Below are 21,420 nucleotides of genomic sequence, written 5' to 3' on the forward strand. Positions count from 1 at the left end.
TACTACTATAATCACTATCATGTTCTAAAGGAGATTCTAAAGGAATACGAATGAAAAAAAAGCATTTAAGATTTAGCTTTCAGAATACAGATACATCTCAGAGAAACTGTGACCCCAGTGTATGTATATTTGAGGTATTATTTGTATAATTAGTAACTCTCATGGTGATGGGAAACATTGCTCTTTGCATATGTTGTATATTAGCTTTCTGAGTCAAGAACTCCACATTGCTCAAAATATCAATGCTATTTTTCAAAGAGCTGGAACAAACAGCCCTCAAATTTGTGTGGAACCAGAGAAGGCCCCGAATCGCCAAGGAAACGTTGAAAAGGAAAAACAAAGCTGGGGGCATTATGTTGCCTGATTTCAAGCTATACTACAAAGCTGTGATCACAAAGACAGCATGGTACTGGCACAAAAACAGACACATAGACCAATGGAACAGAATACAGACCCCAGAAATGGACCCTCGGCTCTGCGGGCAACTAATCTTTGACAAAGCAGGAAAAAACATCCAGTGGAAAAAAGACAGTCTCTTCAATAAATGGTGCTGGGAAAATTGGACAGCTATATGTAAAAGAATGAAACTTGACCACTCTCTCACACCACACACAAAGATAAACTCCAAATGGATGACAGACCTCGATGTGAGACAGGAATCCATCAAAATCCTAGAGGAGAACATAGGCTGTAACCTCTTTGACATACTTCTTTCGTGACACACCTCCAAAGGCAAGAGAAACAAAAGAAAAAATGCACTTGTGGGACTTCATCAAGATAAAAAGCTTCTGCACAGCCAAGGAAACAGTCAAAAAATAAGAGGCAGCCCACGGAATGGGAGAAGATATCTGCAAATGACACTACAGATAAGACTGGTATCCAAGATCTATAAAGAACTTCTCAAACTCCATACACGAGAAACAAATAATCAAAAAAACGGGCAGAAGATATGAACAGACACTTTTCCAAGGAAGATATACAAAAGGTTAACAGACACATGAAAAAATGTTCAAAATCATTAGTCATCAGGGAAATTCAAATCAAAACCACCTTGAGATACCACCTGACGCCAGTTAGAATGGCAAAAATTGACAAGGCAAGAAACAACAAATGTTGGAGAGGATGTGGAGAAAAGGTAACCCTCTTACACTGTTGGTGGGAATGCAAGTTGGTACAGCCACTTTGGAAAACAGTGTGGAGGTCCCTTAAAATGTTAAAAATAGAGCTACCCTATGATCCAGCAATTGCACTATTGGGTATTTACCCCAAATATACAGACATAGTGAAGAGAAGGGCCATATGCACCCCAATGTTCATAGCAGCATTGTCCACAATAGCTAAATCGTGGAAGTAGTCGAGATGCCCTTCAACAGATGAATGGATTAAGAAGATGTGGTCCGGGGCACCTGGGTGGCACAGCGGTTAAGTGTCTGCCTTCGGCTCAGGGCATGATCCCGGCGTTATGGGGTTGAGCCCCACATCAGGCTCCTCCGCTATGAGCCTGCTTCTTCCTCTCCCACTCCCCCTGCTTGTTTCCCTCTCTCGCTGGCTGTCTCTATCTCTGTCAAATAAATAAATAAATAAAATATTTTTTAAAAAAAAAGAAAAGAAGATGTGGTCCATATATACAATGGAATATTACTCAGCCATCAGAAAGAACGATTACCCAACATTTGCAGCAACATGGACGGGACTGGAGGAGACTATGCTAAGGGAAATAAGTCAAGCAGAGAAAGACAATTATCATATGGTTTTACTCATTTATGGAACATAAGAAATAGCAGGGAGATTGGTAGGAGAAGGAAGGGAAGAATGAAGGGGGGGTAAACAGAAGGGGAAATGAACCATGAGAGACTATGGACTCTGGGAAACAAAGTGAGGGCTTCAGAGGGGAGGGGGGTGGGGGATTGGGATAGGCCAGTGATGGGTATTAAGGAGGGCACATATTGCATGGAGGACTGGGTGTTATACACAAACAATGAATCATGGAACACTACATCAAAAATTAAGGATGTACTGTATGGTGACTCACATAACAATAAAAAATTAAAAAAAATTCCACATTGTTGTAAAATAATTTTAAGTTCAGTGTATGGCAGTTATGCAAACAGATGTAAACTTCATTACCAGATGAACTTTAAAAAGGTGTAACATCTACTAATTATGTATTATTAACACCAATGTCAACAAAAACAGTCCAATGGGTATAGAAGCACAGTAACAAAAATATAATCATCAATATAGCTGTCTTATAAGAGTAAACTATAGTTAATCACCAGACTTATAAAAAACAACAACTAAGGTCATTGCTTTTATTTTTTGCTCTTTATGACTCTTCCCTATATATACAGTGGCTAATTCTGATCATTTTTCCTTATTTAGTCTCCCTATGAACAAATTTGCTAATACTGAATACTGTTTTCAAATATATCAGCATTATCATCTCATTAAATAGATTATTATTATTATTGAAAACTCATCAAAGCTTTTAAGGCTATTAATGGTTTCATCAACTTAAAAATCTAGTTTTGGAAGTGACTGGTTATAAATTTGTCCTTTTATTGGTAAACAGCAATGTTACTCTAGACATTTCAATGGGGTGCTTATCGTGCTTACATTTCACATGAGAGCTGGAATACAGACTTTACAACACATCTGAAACATCATCAAATATTGTGACAATGCTGTTATGATAACAGCCTATATGTGGCTTTAAAAAAATTATTGGCTGGTTGTAAATAGTACCTTTTTCCGAACTGAATTTTAAATGTTCTAGAGGCTAGCATGATAACAAATTGATCATCTTCACATGGCATCGCACAATCTTCTTTCAAAGTTCACAGGCCCTTCTTATTGTCTTTCCCTGAACGATTCTGCAGGGGGAAGAGAAAAACAACTTACGTAAGTAGTTACAGCAAAGTATGAAAAACAGATTTGTAGATATGGCAAGGATTTTTAAAAAATTCTCTTTTCTGTGTATGGTTATTAATTATGAGAATAATCAAATGTGAAAACACGGATTGAGAAAGCCTCAAACTTAAGAAAACTACAAAGTTTGTGGGTTTTATTTGAAAAAAAAAAGTCTAAAGGGGAAAAACAACACTCTTGATAAGTTCATTTATTTCTCTGCCTTAAGCTATTTTGCTTTTGTTTCACGGGTTATACCAGGAAAACAAAATTTCTCAAATTCCCCTCTTACAAACCCAATTAAGATTTTTGGCAAGGAAAGAATGAAGGGACCCGAAAACCCCGGATGGGATGGCCTTTTTTTGCGTTTGTTCTTCAGATATTTGCCAATAGAACTGACTTCTCAAATTATACTCTTTGCTGATTACAAGATGACTATAATATATCATTTAAAACTGGAGGAAAATGGGATAGAAATGAACCTTAAGAGATCATTTGCAAAAGTCTACACTGAGGGGAAAAAAACCCCAACCTCATAAAATGGCATTGGAAGTGTTACTGCTTGCACACTACAGATTCACCAAGCCCTTGCTCAGGCTGAGCAGTAATGCCTTCAGAGCAACTTTAACAATGTTAACATTAACCAACCAAGTTAGAAGACAGGATTAGAGGAGATATTTTGAACGATAAGTTACCACTTTCACATGTTTGTATCTTGCCACTTTAGGTAAACATCACAGCTTTGCCTACTGAATGGGAGGATATTTGCAAATGATATATCTGACAAGGGGTTGGTTAGTACCCAAAATACATAAAGAACTTATGCAACTCAACACCCAAAAAACTCAAATAACCGGATTAAAAATGGGCAGAGGACCAAAACAGACATTTTTCCAAAGAAGACCTATGAATGGCCAACAGACACACGAAAAGATGCTTAACATCACATTGTTGAAAATGCAAATCAAAATCACAATGAGGTATCACCATACACCTGTCAGAATGACTAGTATCAAAAACACAAGAAATATTAGTGTTGACAAGGAAGTGAAGAAAAAAGAAACCTCATGCACTGTTGGTAGGAATGCAAACTGGTGCAGGCACAGTGAAAACAGTATGGAGGTTCCTCAAAAAATTAACAATAGAATTACCATACGATCCAGTAATTCCACTACTGGGTATTAATCCAAAGAATAAAAAACACTAATTCAAAAAGATATATGCACTCCTCTGTTCATTGCAGCATTATTTACAATAGCCAAGCTATGTAAACAACCCACATATCCATCCATAGACAAGCAGATAAAGAAGATGTCGTGTGTGTGTGTGTGTGTGTGTATGTACGTATATAATGGAAAATTATTCAGCCACAAAAAAGAATGAAATCTTGCCATTTGCAACAACATGAATGGAGCTAGAGTATAATGCAAAAGAAGTCAGATAGGGAAAGACGAATACTGTATGATTTCACTCGTACGTGGAATTTGAGAAACAAAACAAATGCACAACGTAAAAAAAGAGACAAACAAAAACAGACTCTTAAATACAGAGAACAAACTGGTAGTTGCCAGAGGGAAGGTAGGGGGATGGGTGAAACAGGTGACGGTGATTAAGAGTACACTTGTGGGGGCGCCTGGGTGGCTCAGTTGGTAAGCCTCTGCCTTCGGCTCAGGGCATGATCCCGGAGTCCTGGGATCGAGCCCTGCATCAGGCTCCTCTGCTGGGAGCCTCCTTCTTCCTCTCCCACTCCCTCTGCTTGTGTTCCCTCTCTCGCTGGCTGTCTCTCTCTCCATCAAATAAATAAATAAAATCTTGAAAAAAAAAAAAAAGAGTACACTTGTGATGAGCACTGAGAAATGTAGAGAATTACTAAATCATTGTATTGTATGTGAGACTAATATAATATTGTATGTTAATTATACTTCAATTAAAAAAAGGGAATAATCTTGTAATTATCCATAATAAAAGTGGATATGAAGATTTAAAAAAAAATTAAGCTTTAATGGAGCTGTTATTCCAGATAAGTCCCTTAAGTGAAGGGTGATTTTCCAAAATGAAATTTGAAAAGTGGCAAGTGCTGATGGGTTTGTGGTGCCCATAATCCTCAGTTAGTTTTGCTTTTTCTTTTCTAGAAGAGAGCCAGGGCAAACAAGGAAAGGCAAAGACTCTAGCTTGAAGGGATTGTTCTCTAATATTTATTTAGTGCTTATAACAGGGAGGGGAGCAGATGGGGAAATCCAAACAGATTTTAAAAATGCAAAGTGGGATTCATTTATGGTAAGGAAACCAGCTTTCCCCTCTTTCACCTTTATTTCCTTAATATTTTAATGGTCATTTCATGGTTATTTTATTTAAAGTAAATCAACTATGAAAAACTGAGAAAGCTAAGTTTCCCAAGGTACTTTAAAGATAAAATTCAATTATTAAGGTTGGATTGACAACAGAAGTAAAATTCATGAAAGGCAAGTTGATACAGCTTTTACTATAGACGGTCTACAGCAATTTTTTTGCTTCTCAAGTAGAGTTCAGAAGGTGAATATCAAAGTGTATGAGTTGCTTTTAAGAAAATGGTAGTCATTTAATGACACTTAAATCTCAGAATCTTCTATAAGGTCTCACACTGGACAATGGAGGGTGAGCGAGGAAAAAATGTGTCCAATCAAAAAATAACTACTATCATCTTATGGGGATATAGAGCTTTTCTTGTTTAAAAACATTTAACATACCTTCTTGTACATACAGGATCTGGTTTAATGCTCACAAGGTATTATAACCCTCACTGAAGTAATGAAGAAGCCAAGGTGCATGGATGTCAAATCATCCACCTGAGGTTTATAGAACCGGCAAACTATGGAGCGGAGAGGTCTTTTTTTCCTCCAAACAGACATTTATTATGGGAAATTGGTTTAACAGGTGATGAAAGAGCAGACACATGGGGCAGTGTGGTAAGCCACCTCAGGGATTAGCACAGAACCACCACCACTCTTTGGGCTGGAGCGACAAGGGAGGAGATAGTGTTATGGACCCCAGGAGCTAGGGCCACCATGTGGTAAGTTGCCCCAGTGGGTACTGGGACCATGGAAAGAGATGGGGCTGCTGCTGCAGATGCCACCTGAAACAGACAGAGTAGGAAAAATCCCTGGTTTTGTCCCTCTTGCCTTCAGTCTCCTACTGGTGCCTCCCAGTGCTGAACCTCCCCAGGAGAGAGCAAGGCGGCTTGGGAAATGTAGCTCTCCAAAATCAAGTAGAGCAGAAGTAGGAAGACAATGGATCCAAGAACACAGTCCAATGACCAGAACAGGCTAAACAGCGGAGTTCTTAATGATGGGGGACCTGGAGAAAAATTTCCTGATTTTGAATCCAGCTTTGAATTCTACCAGTTTCTAGTTCAGTGACTTTAGGCACATTATATAATACCCCTGGGTCTTGTTTTCCTCATTCACAAAATACGGTATTACAATATTTTAATTTAGTGGGCTGTGATGAGAATAAACAGAGTAACATATATGAAGCCATTAACTAAGTGCTTGGTCCAGGGCACATCTTCAATAAATGTCACCCATTATATATTTCAAAAATAAAAGAAGAAAGTAGATCAAGGCCTTAAATGCACTAGTGAACAAGGCCCAATTCTCAGCATGGCACTTGGCAACTCTGGGATGGGTCATTTTTCAAAGAAATAGGTATAACAACTACTTTCTGGGGAAGGAATTACTCCAAAAAACTTTTTAACACCTGTTATGAAGAATGCATAAGCTCCAAACAGAAAGGGTTTTTGGGAAGGGAAAGAAAATGGGTTGAGGGAATCTCACTGTCACATAAACTCCTCAGGGATTAAGAGATCATTAACTGTTACCACAAGGGGGACATTCAGCGACGGTCACTGGCCATAAGAAAATGAGGGAATATTCCTGCTTCTTTTTTCTACATTCAGGGATCTAAACATTGCTGACCTCCTGGCAAAGTCCACACTTGGATACTCATCCTTTTGAGTACACCCTGACCTCACAAATGGAAGGGAGAAAAAATTCTATTTCTAGGCCAAAGGCTTCTGAAGTGTTCCTTCACTTTCCATGGTGGATCCTGAAGGATGCCCTGGAGTAATTCTCATCAGGCCATGGTGAAGTCAGCAATTTCAGGACCTGTGTTTTAGAGATGGAGAAAGGATGGTCTTGCTGAACATCTAACCATCTACTCTAGAACATGTGAACTGAGCTCTTGGTATCCTAGGTTTGAAGCACACAGGGTATCTACCCTTCTCTGGATTGTCCTGTTGTCAAAGTAGGTTAGTTAAATTAAACATGCAACTCAGCTAGGAATACCAGATTACAAATGTGTTTTGGATTGCTTCTTGATTCTAAATCAAGGCTAAAGTGACTGGATGAGAATAAGTCATTCTTCCAGCAAAACTTCTACAGAGGATTGTATGCTAATGATGACAATGATAAGTCTAATAGGTACTATTTCTTGAGTGTTTCCTATCAGCAAGGCACAACACTAAGTACCCTACATGTTCTATTTAATTCTACTGAAAACCCAGTGGGCCAGGTGTTAGTATTATTCAGATTTTACAGATGAAGAAAAGAGCTGCAGAGGGGTAACATAAACTTCTCGGGATCATAAAGTTAGTTAGTATGAGAGTTTGAGTCTGTCTGACTCCAAGGCCTGTCAGTATAGTACCTGCTTGCCTTTTGCCAGTGCCAGACCGTGGAGATATAATGACCGTTAAGACACAAGGAAATGAGTCCTGGGGCCAAGGCTTCTCCTATAGTGAAATAACTGTAGAGTTGTATTTATAAAAACCCCTGATTAAAAACTACAAAAACTGCCAAATTCTCAGGATAAACCCAAACTAAAAGCAGAAGAGCACAGGCTCTCCACCTCAGAAGGAACTGGGAGGGCCAGGGCTGCCTCTGGAATGGTCTTTCCCCCAAATTCTCCCCACATGTGGTCAAAGCGTGCCTGGGAAATCAATTCAGATTAGGGGCTGCCAAATCAAGAGGGAAGCGAGTCAAATTTAGCACGGATGAATGCAGGGCACAGACTCTTGCTGGGCTGGCGGGGAAGAGAAAGAAAAGCTAGAGCCCTTGACTCCATGACTTTAATAACAAAAAGGTTTTTTCCATTTTTGTCTTTAAATTCATGTTGGAGGCAAATCATGTATTTGAATGCCATAGGTTTTGACCAAAGATGCCTAAAACACTGGGACAGAAGTCGTGTGATGTGGGACTTCAAATTTTGACCTTATTTTTTTGGCATGACTAGAGCAAACGTTGCCAATGGCAAAAAGACATGTTTACAGAACCAGTCTGTTTTTCAGTGCTGTCACTTTTGTGGTTCAATTCTTTTGCTTAAAATTTCACTAAAACTAGAACGCTATAAGTTATCAAGTCAGTAATTCTCTGTGCTGTCTTGTATTTTCATGCAATGTCCTCATCTTCACTCTCTAGGTAAAAATCTGGTTTCCTTAATCATTTTTAAGAAGCCAGGACTGAGTGCATCCTCTTGATTTGGGAAGGGCAAATAACCCAAATAGTTGACATAGTCATTATTATTTCAAAAAACTTAGGTCCACAAAGTAGAGGTCACCCACCTGAAGTTCTGTGTGTTCTTTTAGGAGTCGGTCGTATTCTTTTGAAAGTCGCTCTGATTGCATTCTCATTGTCATCACATCATTCTGTGCCTTAGAGAGGGCTAGAAAACATGGAATATAATTTTTAAATTTTTATTTTGAAATAATTTTAAATTTAGAGAAAAGTTGCAAGACTTAAATAGAAAACTCCTTTGTAGCTCTTGCTCAAATTCACCAACTGTTAAGATACGGTACATTTGTTACTGTATTTTCTCTCCACACACCCACAATTACGTTCTTGAACCATTTGAGAATAAGTTACAGACATCGTGCCCCTTTACTCTTTAATACTTGTGTATTTCCTAAGAACAAAGGTGTTCTCTAACATAACCATAGCATTATTAGCAAATGTAGGCAATTTAATATCAATACAATACTTTTTATCTAATCTACCAATCATGTTCCAATCTTGGCTACTGTCCCAATTATGTCCTATCATTTTTTTCGAGTCTAGATCCAGCCCTAGATCAAAGATTAGCATTAAGTTGTCATGTTTCTTTGGTTTCCTTTAAACTGGAGTAGTTCCTCAGCCTTTCCCCTGCATTCCTCTCCCCTTTCATAATACTGACATTTTAAAGAATACAGGTCATTTTTTTTTAATGGAATGTTTTTCATTTTGGTTTTGTCTGATGTTTCCTCATGACTAAATTCAGGTTATGCATCCCACTTACATACAAATATGACATAAGTGATGCTGAATGCCTGTAAAGGTATCACAGACAATCAGAGGTCCATCTGTGTCTCACTGGTTTTTCCATTTTATACTTATTTTCTTCCTTATAACTAAGAAGTGGTATGTGGGAAGACAAGACTATGTAAGTATCTTGCTCCTTGTCAAAACTCTTCCCTTATAGTTAGCATGCACAGATAATTCTCGCCTAAACCAATCTTTATTATGATGGTTGCACAATGGTGATCTTCCAACTTCACCATTCCATCCACATTTATCAGTCAGCATTCTACTATAAATAAGGACCTTCCTTCCTTAACCATGCATCCAACTATCTATTAATTCATATATCATCAGTGTGAACTCATAGGTTCTTATTTTTTCAACAGTTTATAATTTATTATTACACTTAATTTCTCCCAGATATGGCTAGTGGGAATCCTGTCAAGCTGGCTCCTACATCTTCTATGTCCCAATCATTATTTTGAGTACTCTACTTTCTGGCATAAGATGTTCCAGGCTCATCCTAGCCCTTTGCTGATTCATCTTGGACTCAAGCAGTATAGAACAGAATTTATTAGAAGGGTATGCTTTTGAAAAAACTGAAGGAGAAAAAAATATTTTATCATTCTCATCAAGGGATGGTCCTTCAAACCAAAGATAATCACTTTCTTATACAAAGTTGAAAAGTATAGGCGCGTGTGACACTTAAAGGCTCTACCTCAATATGATACACAAAAATCACTCTATGTTAGACTCTGTCTACGAGGGAGCTAAAGTCTAAGACAGCAGATTAGACAGAAGTTTAAAAAATATATGTATAAATCATAAGCATTTAAGTCAGCACATTATGGAGAAGCTAGTGACCAAATGTACAGAAAGGAAGATCAGCACAGGAAGGACTGGAAAAATTCTGGGAATCCTGAACTAACTCTACATATAATTCTGCATATGTAGTCTTTAAAAGTTCTGCATTTGTAAATCTTTTAGGGCAGAAGTTTTAGTAAAAGAAAGTGGGATTTATAAATTAAGAGCCACTTTTTAGGCACCATGGATTGAAATTATAGGCTCTATTTATAAACAATCTGGTTACCTTTCCTCTTGAAAAGCCACCATATGGGCATTTTTATATATAAGTATATAAGTCACCTTCAACTAAAGTGGGTTTTGTATCAGCACTTTCTAGACGATGCTGTCAAAGTAAACTTCCCTTATCGTAGAACATCTACTGGACAATGCAGGTGCAGAACATCTGTGCTATGTAACACGGCAGCCACTAGCCAAAAGCAGCTATTAAGCACTTGAAGTGTGGTTAGTGTAACTGAAGAACTGAATTTTACATTATACTTAATTTGGTTAGTGTAACAGAAGAACTGAATTTTACGTTATACTTTATTTTTAAGCAATTTTATTTATTTACTTATTTGTAGAGTGCAAAGGGGGCGGAGGGAAAGGGAGCGAGAGAATCTCAAGCAAAATCCCTGTTGAGTGCAGAGCCTATTGAGGGACTTGATCTCAGAACCCTGAGATCAGGACCTGATTTGACATTAAGACTTGGATGCTTAACCGACTGAGTACCAAGGTGCCCCAATTATACTTAATTATAATTAAATTTTGATTTAAATAGCCACGTGTAGCTAGTGGGTAGCCATACTGGATAGCTCTACATTATGATTTCCTCCATGTTACTTTTATAAATCCGTAACTCTAAGTTAGGTATTAAAGGCTAACTTTAACAAATTTAATGTGCCACTTGGTATAGGTTAGATACGGAACAGAGATTTTTGACAGTGGTTAGATTTCACTGGAAGCACAGCCACAACATGAAGATTTATATGTTAGTCTTTCGTTTGGGTTATCTGTAAGGCACTTCCTAGATCCTACTTGAAAATATGAAACACAGTATTAACTTCAAAACCTTACCAAAAATGTTTAAAAGCCTGGATTTCTGGTATGTATAAAGCAAAGAAGATTCTACCACTTAATAATGTCTGACTATCCTACAATGGTGGTCCAAGATGGGTCCAAGAGGGTCCTGCCAGAAAGGAAGATCCTGAGCTTACCTCCTCTCATGGACAACAAATCTATAACCACATGTGGAATAATTCCCTCTGAAGGAAACCCAGAAACTAGACAAACAGACCCTCTACAACAAGGGACAGCGCTGAGATGGGTAGAAGAAGCAGAGATATAGTCTCACTACAGAAAAAAGCCACATTCTAGGAGTGACATTCTATGATACAGAGGGATCTCAAGGGTAATGAACTTATTCCTAAAGAGTAAGAGATTTGAACTCCACAATAGGTATGCAAACCCTCAGACCATGCACAGAAGAGACAAGCCTCCAAAATACCTGGCTTTGAAAACCAATAGGGAATATGTCCAGGGAAATTAGAAATGCGGGGGGAAAAATCTCTCTTAAAGAGCTTACATGCAGACTTACTTGAACCAGAAATAAGCACAAAAATACCAGATCAAAATTGTATGGACTATAGGTGAAGGAGACCCACTTGCTAATCTTGAAGTGTGTGCTGGAGGAACAGGAGGTAGCTGGGCCTCTCCTTGAGACTTAGACACTTGTGGCAGCCATTTCTGCTATCTTGTTCTGCCATCCTGATTGTGGCACTGGCAGACACCATTTTGGAACCCTCCCTGTAGACTGTTAATGCCAGGGGATGCCTACTGCTGGTGTCTTGGTCAGTTCTGCTCACTAGCACATCTGCAGTAGTCAAGGTCAGGTATGCAGCCAGCTGGGCTGGGAGCCAGACCCACCTACCAATGTGCCCATGGCAGTACTGCCCCCGTCACATCAGGAGGGTACACACAGCCCACACGGGGGACACCCCAGGAGCACCTGGTTCTGGTGACCAGAGGAGATTGTATCTCTGGGCCCCACAGGACATCTCCTACATAAGGCCACTCCTTCAAGACTGTATGTTGTGATGGACAAAGGGTGTTGTATGTAACTGCTGAATCACTGGATTCTAAACCTGAAATTAATATTGCACTGTATGTTAACTAACTAGAATTTAAGTAAAAACTTCAAAAAGAAAAAGGAAAAAAAAAGACTGGGAAAGGTAGCTGAACTACCTAATACTTAAAAACGAATACAGAGTTAAGCCAAATGAGACAACAGAGAAATGTGTTCCAAATAAAAGAGCAAGACAAAACCTCAGAAAAAGGACTAAATGAATGGAAGTTAAGCAATCAACCTGATAAACAGTTCAAAGTAATGGTCATAAAGATGCTTATCAAACTCTGGAGAAGACTAGATGAATACAAAGTGAGAATTTCAACAAAGAGAAAATATAAGAAAGTACCAATCAGAGCCGAAGAATACTATAACAGAAATAAAAAAAAATACACTAGAGGGGATAAACAGAAGATTTGATAATAAGAGGAACAGATTAGTGATCTGGGTAATGAAAACCACCCAAACTGGGGTGCCTGGGTGGCTTAGTCAGTTAAGCATCTGACTCTTAATTTCGGCTCAGTTCATGATCTCAGGGTTGTGAGACTGAGCCCTGCATTGGGCTCTACACAGGGCGTTGGAGCCTGCATGAGATTCTCTCTCTCCCTCTCCCTCAGCCCCTAACTGCCCTCCGTTCTCTCTCTCTCAAAAAAAGAAACAAAATAAAAAACAAACGAAAACCCCAAATGGAACAGAAAAAGAAAGAAGAAAACAAAAAAGAAGAAAAAGAAAACAAAAAAGGAAAAATGAGGCCAGTTTAAGGGACTACTGGGACAACATCAAGTACTAACATTCACATTATAGAGGTCCCAGAAGAAGAGAAAGGGACATAAAACTTATTTAAATCATAGCTGAAACATTCCCTAAGGTGAGGGCCTTCCCAGGTCTAAAAAGCACAGCTCCCAAACAAGAGGAACTCAAAAGAGATCTACACCAAGATACATTATAATTAAAATGACAAAAACTAAAGATAAAGAATCTTAAAAGTAGCAAGAGAAAAGCAATTAATTGCATATAAGCGGAGCCCCATAAGGCAATGAGCTGATTTTTCAGCAAAACTTTACAGACTAGCAGAAAGTGGCATGATATATTCACAGTGCTGAAATGAAAAAACAACCAAGAATACTCTAACTGGCAATGTTATCATTCAGAATTGGAGGGGAAATAAAAAGTTTCCTAACCAGGGGCGCCTGGGTGGCACAGCGGTTAAGCGTCTGCCTTCGGCTCAGGGCGTTATCCCGGTGTTATGGGATTGAGCCCCACATCAGGCTCCTCCGCTATGAGCCTGCTTCTTCCTCTCCCACTCCCCCTGCTTGTGTTCCCTCTCTCGCTGGCTGTCTCTATCTCTGTCAAATAAATAAAAATAAAATCTTTAAAAAAAAAAAAAGTTTCCTAGCCAAATAAAATTTAAAGGAGTCACCACTACTAAACCAGCTTTACAAAAAATATTAAAAGGATTTCTTTAAGAGGAAAAGAAAAGGCCATAACTAGAACTAAGAAAATATATGAAAGAAAAAAATCTCACTGGTAAAGGTAAACATATAGTGAAGGTAGTAGATCAACTACTTATAAAGCTAGTATGAAGGTTAAAAGACAACAGTAGTAAATATAGCTACAATAATTAAATATACACAGAATAAAAGGATGTAAAACATGATGTCAAAAACATAAAATATTGGGGGTGGGGAGCGTAAAAATGTCATGTTTTTAGAATTTGTTCAAGCTTACGTGATCATCAATTTAAAATAAACCGCTATGTACACAGGTTATATACGAATCTCACCGTAACTGCAAATCAAAAACCTGCATTAGATACACAAAAAATAAAGAGAAAGGAACCCAAACATAACACTAAAAAAAGTTATCACGTCACAGGAGAAAAGAGCAAGAAGAAAGGAACAAAGAACTACAAAACCATTAAACAATTTAAAAACTGGCGGTAAGTACATATGCATCAATAATTACTTTAAATATAAATGAACTAAATACTCCAATCAAGACATAGGTGGCTGAACGGATTAAAAAACAAGACTCATCTATATGTTGCCTACAAGAGACTCACTTCACATCTAAACACACACACAGGCTGAAAGTGACAGGATGGGAAAATATATTCCATGCAAATGGAATGAAAAGAAAGCTGGGGTAGCAATACTTTTATCAGACAAAATAGGCTTTATTTTTTATTTTATTATTATGGTTTTTTTTTTATTTAGAGAAAGAGAGCACAAAAGCCAGGGCAGGGGGAGGGAGGGGCAGAGAGAGAGGGAGAGAATTTTAAGTAGACTCTTCACTGAGTACAGAGCCTGACATGGGGCTCCATCTCATGACCCCAAGATCATGACCTGAGCTGAAATCAAGAGCAGGAAGCTTAGCCAACTGAGCCACCCAGGCACCACTAGACAAAATGGACTTTAAAACAAAGGCTGTAAAAAGACAAAAAAGGGTATCAAATAAAGGAATCAATTGAATAAGAAGTTGTAACACTTTTAAATATTTATGCACCTAACATAGGAGCACCTAAGCAAATGTTAACAGATGCAAAGGGAGAGACTGACAATAATACACGATTAGTAGAGGACTTTAACAACCACTTACAGCAATGGATAGATCACCCAGACAGAAAATTAATAAGGAAATATTGGTCTTAAATGACACATTAGATCAGATCAACTTAGTAAATACAGAGCATTCCATCCAAAACCAGCAGAATACACATTCTTTTCAAGTATACATGGAACATTCTCCAGGACAGATTACATGTTAGACCACAAAAGAAGGCTCAACAAAAAATTTTAAAAGATTTTATTTATTTGGGAGAGAGAGAGAAAGAGAGAGTGAGCAAACACGAGCTGGGGGGCAGGGAGAGCAAAGGGAGAGGGAGAAGCAGACTCCCTGCTGAGCAGGAAGCCTGACTCAGAAGGAAGTCTGACTCAGGGCTCGATCCCAGGACTCAGGGACCATGACCTGAGCTAAAAGCAGATGTTTAACCAACTGACTCATCCAGGTGCCCCAGAAGTCTCAATAAATTTAAGACAACTGAAATCATATCAAGAATCTTTTCTGACCACAACTGTATAAAAGTAGAAACACATTACAAGAAAAAAAACTGGAAAAGGCACAAATACATGAAGGCTAAATAACATGCTACTAAACAACCAACAGGTCAATGAAGAAATCAAAGAGGAAATAAAAAAATACTTGCGAGAAATGAAAAGGGAAATATAACATTCCAAAATCTATAGGACACAGCAAAAGCAATTCTAAGAGGGAAGTTTATAGTGATACAGGCCTCCCTCAAAAAAAACAAGAAAAAAAATTAAGGGAACTAGAAAAAAAAAAAAAGAACAAACTTAGCCCAAAGCTAGTAGAAGGAAGGAAAAAATAAAGATCAAGTGCAGTTAGTGAAAGAGAGACTAAATAAATGATAGAAAAGATCCATGAAACTAAGAGCTGGTTCTTTGAACAGATAAACAGAATTGATAAACCTTTACCCAGACTTATGAAGAAAAAATAAGACTCAAATAAAACCATAAGAGAAAGAGGAGAAGGTATAAACAACACTACAGAAATACAGAGGATTATAAAAGACTACCATGAAAAATTACATGCCAACAAATTGGCCAACGTAAAAGAAATAGATAAATTCCTATAAACATACAATCTTCCATGACTGAATCAGAAAGAAATAGAAAATCTGAAAAAAACAGAAACAGAAAATCTGAATAGACCAAGTATTGGTAATAAAATTATAGTAATAAAACTCCCAACAAACTAAAATAGAGGACCAGACAGCTTCACAGGTGAATTCTATAAAATATTCAAAGAAGAGTTAATACCTATCCGTTTCAAACTATTAAAAAAAAAAGATAAAAAACTTCCAAATTTATCCTATGAGGCTAGCACTACTCTAATAGCAAAACCAAAGACACCATAAAAAAAAGACAATTGGAGGCCAATATTCCTAATAAGTATATATGGAAAAATCCTCACCAAAATATTAGCATATTGAATTCAACGCTACTTTAAGTGATCATAAACCATGATCAAGTAGGATTTATTCTAGGGATGCAAGGATGGTTCAATACCTGAAATCAATCAATGTGATACACCACATTAACAAAATGAAGGATAAAAATCATATGATCATCTCAATAGATGGAGAAAAAGCATTTGACAAAATTCAACATCCATTTAGGATAAAACTCTCAACAAAGTGGATACAAAGAGAATGCATCTCAACATAATAAAGGTCATATATGACAAACCCACAGCTAACATCACACTCAACAGTGAAAAGCTGAAAGCTTTCCTTCTAAGACCAGGAGCATGACAGGGATGCCCTTTCTCACCACCTTTATTCAACATGGTATTGGAAATCCTAGCCATAGTAATTAAGCAAGAAAAAGAAAAAAAAAGGCATTTAAATTGGAAAGGAAAAAGTAAACTGTCATTATTTGCAGGTGCCATGATACTATATATAGTATCAAGCCTCTATGAAAAAACTATACACAGAACTACCATATGATCCAGTAATCCACTTCTAGGTATTTACCCAAAGAAAATGAAAACACTATTTTGAAAAGACATATGCACCCCTAGGTTCATTGCAGAATTATTTATAATAGTCCAAATTTGGAAGCAACCTAATGTCCATCAATAGATGATTGGATAAAAAAAAAAAAAGTGGTGTGTAATATATTTACAATGGAATATTACACAGCCATAAGAATGAAATGTCGCCATTTGCAACATAGGTGGATCCAGAGGGTATTATGCTAAGTAAAATAAGTTAGAGAAAGGAAAATACCAAATAATTTCACTCATAGGTGGAATCTAAAAAACAAATGAACAAACAAAACAAAACAAAAACAGATAAAACGGATGGTTGCCAGAGGTGAGAGGTGGGTGGGAGAGATGGATGAAATAGTTGAAGGGGATTAAGAGGCACAATCTTCTGGTTATAAAATAAAGAAGATGTGGGGATGTAATGTACAGATAGGGAATATAGTCAATAATACTGTAACAACTTTTTATGGCAGTAGATGGTAACTAGACTTACTGTTGCGACTATTTTATAATGTATATAAGTATCAATTGACTATGTTGAATATCTGAAACTCATACAATATTGTATGTCAATTATTCTTAAAAATAAAGAATATTGGCCAGGAGCTTATATTGAATAGGAGTTGGTCTTACCGTTAAAAATGATTTATACTTAAATTTCTGACATGAGTAAATTACTGAGGAAATTCAATAAAACTTAGCTATTAACTCATTAGTTCCTTATTTAAAAATATGAACTGTCAGGAGATAGAATGAGTCAGGAGGTCCTACACATGTATAAAAGAAGCTGGAAAACCACTTTGCGGCCTATCCGGAAGTTTCTCCCGATCACTCCTGGTATGAAGTATGGCAAAGCAAATGCTGGCAAATCCTGTTTTTCTGGCACTTATCAAGCTAAGGTTTGAGCTGTGTTTCCTATTTTGTTCTGTATCTCAGTAGATATTAGTAAACCTAATGATTATTGTCTTATTTAATTCACTCCAATTAAGAGAGGCTGTTATTGTCTAGGAGCCTTTTGGACTGTTTCCCAGTCCTTTCTCTATCTCCTGCTTTATAAAAATTATAATATTCTGTTTTGGATGCCTTCCACCTTCTTCTGGAATTGCCTTCATGACTAAGGGATTATATAAATTTGTTATCTGACATTTGCATATATGCTTATTTCATCTTGAACCATTTTATTTTGGAAGCAGCATTTATAGGAAAGACATTATTTTTAAAAGATTTCTTTTTTATTTTTTTTTTAAGATTTTGTTTATTTATTCGACAGAGATAGAGACAGCCAGCGAGAGAGGGAACACAAGCAGGGGGAGTGGGAGAGGAAGAAGCAGGCTCATAGCAGAGGAGCCTGACGTGGGGCTCGATCCCATAACTCCGGGATCATGCCCTGAGCCGAAGGCAGACGCTTAACCGCTGTGCCACCCAGGCGCCCCTATAGGAAAGACATTATTAAACAAGGAGGGTTGAGTGATACATCTAAGTCACTATTTCAATTTTCTCATCTGCAAAAATGAGTTGCTATCACTTGCTGGTGGCTTAATGGAAATACTGAGATATTTCATGAGAATACTGGCCAGATTCAATTAGAAGCCTGGTTATGTCCTAGTCACTAGGAACTTTCTGAGTCAAACACATCATTTATTAATAAAGAGAATAACCCCAATTGATATTACAGTGAGATGTAGTAAGCCAAAATGTTTGTGTCAAATATTTGTGTAAAATGACATGTAAGCAGGCTAACAATATTTGTAGTTTTACAAATGCCAAACTTACATTTGTGGAGCTGTTTGCACAGTGGGAGAAGCTGGTGAGACTAATGCACTGTGTAGATATATCACTGTGATTTCTACTTGAGATAACAGGGACTACCAGCAAAGCTCTGCCAGGGAATGGAAGAGAACATTCTAAAGGTATTAGCAAGACAGCTAAAGCTGGCTGTTGTACAATAGGTATAAGGATTGCAACAGAGGAAATCGTTTTTAATTGGAAAATTTTCCATACATCTAGTGTTGGTTTCTTTCAGTTTATTTGGTTCTATTTTTGGGACCTTGAGGGTGAGATATATTGGAGTATTTAATACTTAATCCTCACACGTACTATTCCTTTGCCGGTGATCAGTGACTGGACTGTTAATCGACAGCAATGCTTCCAAGACACTTAGAGAGTAGACACACAAACTTTGGTTCAGTAAGGAACATAAATTGTGGTTTTAATTATATTATAGTTACTTTTTTGGTGCATGCCTATAATGTCAGGTACCTGTATATCAGGTCTGTTTTTTTCATCACTTCAATTATCACCCACTCTCTTTTAACCTTATATTCATCTGTTGATAAGCTTTGTTGATTTTACTTCCTTTATATCTCATCAGTCCACCCACTCTACTCTCTCTGTTATCACCGCCCTCATCTCTAGTTTAGATTGCTGAAATGGATTCGTCGTCTAGTTTCCTGGCTATTCTTTTTTTTTTTTTTTTTTTAAAGATTCTATTTATTTATTTGACAGGGATAGAGACAGCCAGCGAGAGAGGGAACCAAGCAGGGGGAGTGGGAGAGGAAGAAGCAGGCTCATAGCGGAGGAGCCTGATATGGGGCTTGATCCCATAACGCCGGGATCACGCCCTGAGCCGAAGGCAGACGGCCAACCACTGTGCCACCCAGGCGCCCCTTCCTGGCTATTCTAATTGAACTGTCCACAGTATTGTCAAAGTGACTGCCCCTCTCCCTTCAACAGTGTCCCCAGAATGTGAACGTATAAACAGGAGGCCCTTCCTGATGGATCCTAGGCCTTCTGCTTCCCTCTCACCACTGCCACTGTCTTATTTTATGCTCTAGTCACAGTGAGCTCCTTGTATTTCAAAAGTGCCACACTCTTTTAGTTCTATGCTGCTCATTTTGTCAAAATATCTTTGCTTATCCTTCACCTCCCTGCCTCACTCATTTGTTCCCATTTCCTCTGGCTAATTAATATTTATCCTTCAAAATGTCAAGAAATTGTCCTTGATCTCCACTGGCTTCTACTTCATCTTGAGCTCACCTAAATTATAGCACCCACCATGCTGAAGTGTAGCTATGTCTCCACTAGACTGTGGACTACTCAAGAAACAGTCTTGTTTCTCTGTTTTGAGAACTCAGCGCAGTGCTCAGCACACAGAAGGTACTTAAAATATGTTACTTGAAGGAAGGAAAAAATTGTATAAATGAAAAGTCTAAGCTTTAAGCATCTGAAAAATTTGCTTGTGTGTAACCAGTTCATTTCCTGAGATTGTGATAAATGTCAGGTAAACAATGAAGTATCACTCTATTCACCTGATAGGAATCTTGGTTGCAACTGAAAACAATTATATCTTTAATCAAAAAACAAAACATTCATTCCAATAATGGAATTAATAAGTAATGGGGATGAAAGGTATAGCATAGGAAATATAGTCACTGGTATTATAATAGCATTGCATGATGAACAGATGATAGCTACACTCGTGGTGACATGGAATAAGGTGCACAGTTGTCAAATCATTATGTTGCACCCTTGAAACTGATGTAATATTGTGTGTCAACCATACTTCGCTAAGAAAATATTCTGGATAGCTGGAGAGTCACAAAGCAAACAGACCATTTTAAAATATTTTGATAAAAATAGAATGTTACAAATAACTCATGCTAATTCAAAATTAAAAACAAAAATCAAACAGTATAACAGAATCCAGTTCAATTAAAAAAAAACAAAAATGAAAACACTGACTCTAGGAGAGGGACTGGATATATGCAAGAGAAGCCTGGAGCATCTTGTAGTGTCAGATAATAAGGCACTACTTAAAAAATGAAAATAAAACAAAACAAATCCACAATAATGGGGCTATGTCAAAGGGATGTGGAAGCCAAATGAAAGAGCTCTCGATGGCTGGAGCTGAAACAACAAAAATAAAGAATAAAAGTATTAAATTACAATTCAAAGTATAAGATGAATACCCATGAGTCATAAATAAATGAAGAAAGAAATAAATAGGGGTAAAGAGACAAATTTCTGCAGAAGAGTTCCAAATAATTTATATAGACACTCTGCCCTCAAGGAGAGTAAACTTTTTTTCCCAGATTTATTTATTTGAGAGAGAGAGAGAGAGAGAAAGAGCATACACGTGCATGCAAGTGGGGAGAGGAGCAGAGGAAGAGGGAGAGAGATAATCACAAGCAGATTTCGTGACGAGCATGGAGCCCCACTTGGGGCTTGATACCACAACCCCAAGATCACAACCTGAGCCAAAATGAGGAGTCAAGACGCCCAACCGACTGAGCCACGTAGGCTCCCCATAGAGTAACCATTTCTTAAGTGTGAGATGTGACTTCCTTCCAAAAAGTGCACTATGGAAAGAGGGAATAAAAAAGGTAACTTTATAGTACAGAACGCTGACACACACTACCAAAGTCAGACGATCAAGGTCAATATCAGTAGTGATAAATCACATATGTACTCTTGATGTAATGTGATGAGAGTGGCACTTGACCTCTGTGACTTTCCTCTCAAACCCCACAACCCTAGTCTAACCACAAGAAAAACAACAGGTAAATGCCAACAGAGAAACATTCTACAAAATACCTGACAACTACTTCCCCAATCTGTCAAGGTCAGCAAAAATAAGCCAAGTCTGAGAAGATATTATAGCCAAGAGGAGCC

General features: G+C 37.7%; 1 protein-coding gene across 2 annotated transcripts in view; it reads right to left on the reverse strand.

Annotated features, from left to right (window-relative positions):
- Positions 1-2,063: 2,063 nt before the first annotated feature.
- BCAP29 (B cell receptor associated protein 29) overlaps positions 2,064-21,420 on the reverse strand; it is a 49,787-nt gene continuing 30,430 nt past the window's right edge. For both annotated transcript variants that reach the window (XM_034666491.1, XM_034666498.1), the window contains exons 7-8: positions 8,501-8,601; positions 2,064-2,873 (exon numbers count right to left, since the gene is read on the reverse strand). In XM_034666491.1, the coding sequence (XP_034522382.1) occupies positions 2,838-2,873; positions 8,501-8,601 (137 nt within the window). In that variant the 3' untranslated portion in view covers positions 2,064-2,837. The remainder of the gene's footprint in view (positions 2,874-8,500; positions 8,602-21,420) is intronic.

This window comes from Ailuropoda melanoleuca, chromosome 1 (genome assembly GCF_002007445.2).
Source record: "Ailuropoda melanoleuca isolate Jingjing chromosome 1, ASM200744v2, whole genome shotgun sequence".
Lineage (NCBI taxonomy): Eukaryota > Metazoa > Chordata > Mammalia > Carnivora > Ursidae > Ailuropoda > Ailuropoda melanoleuca.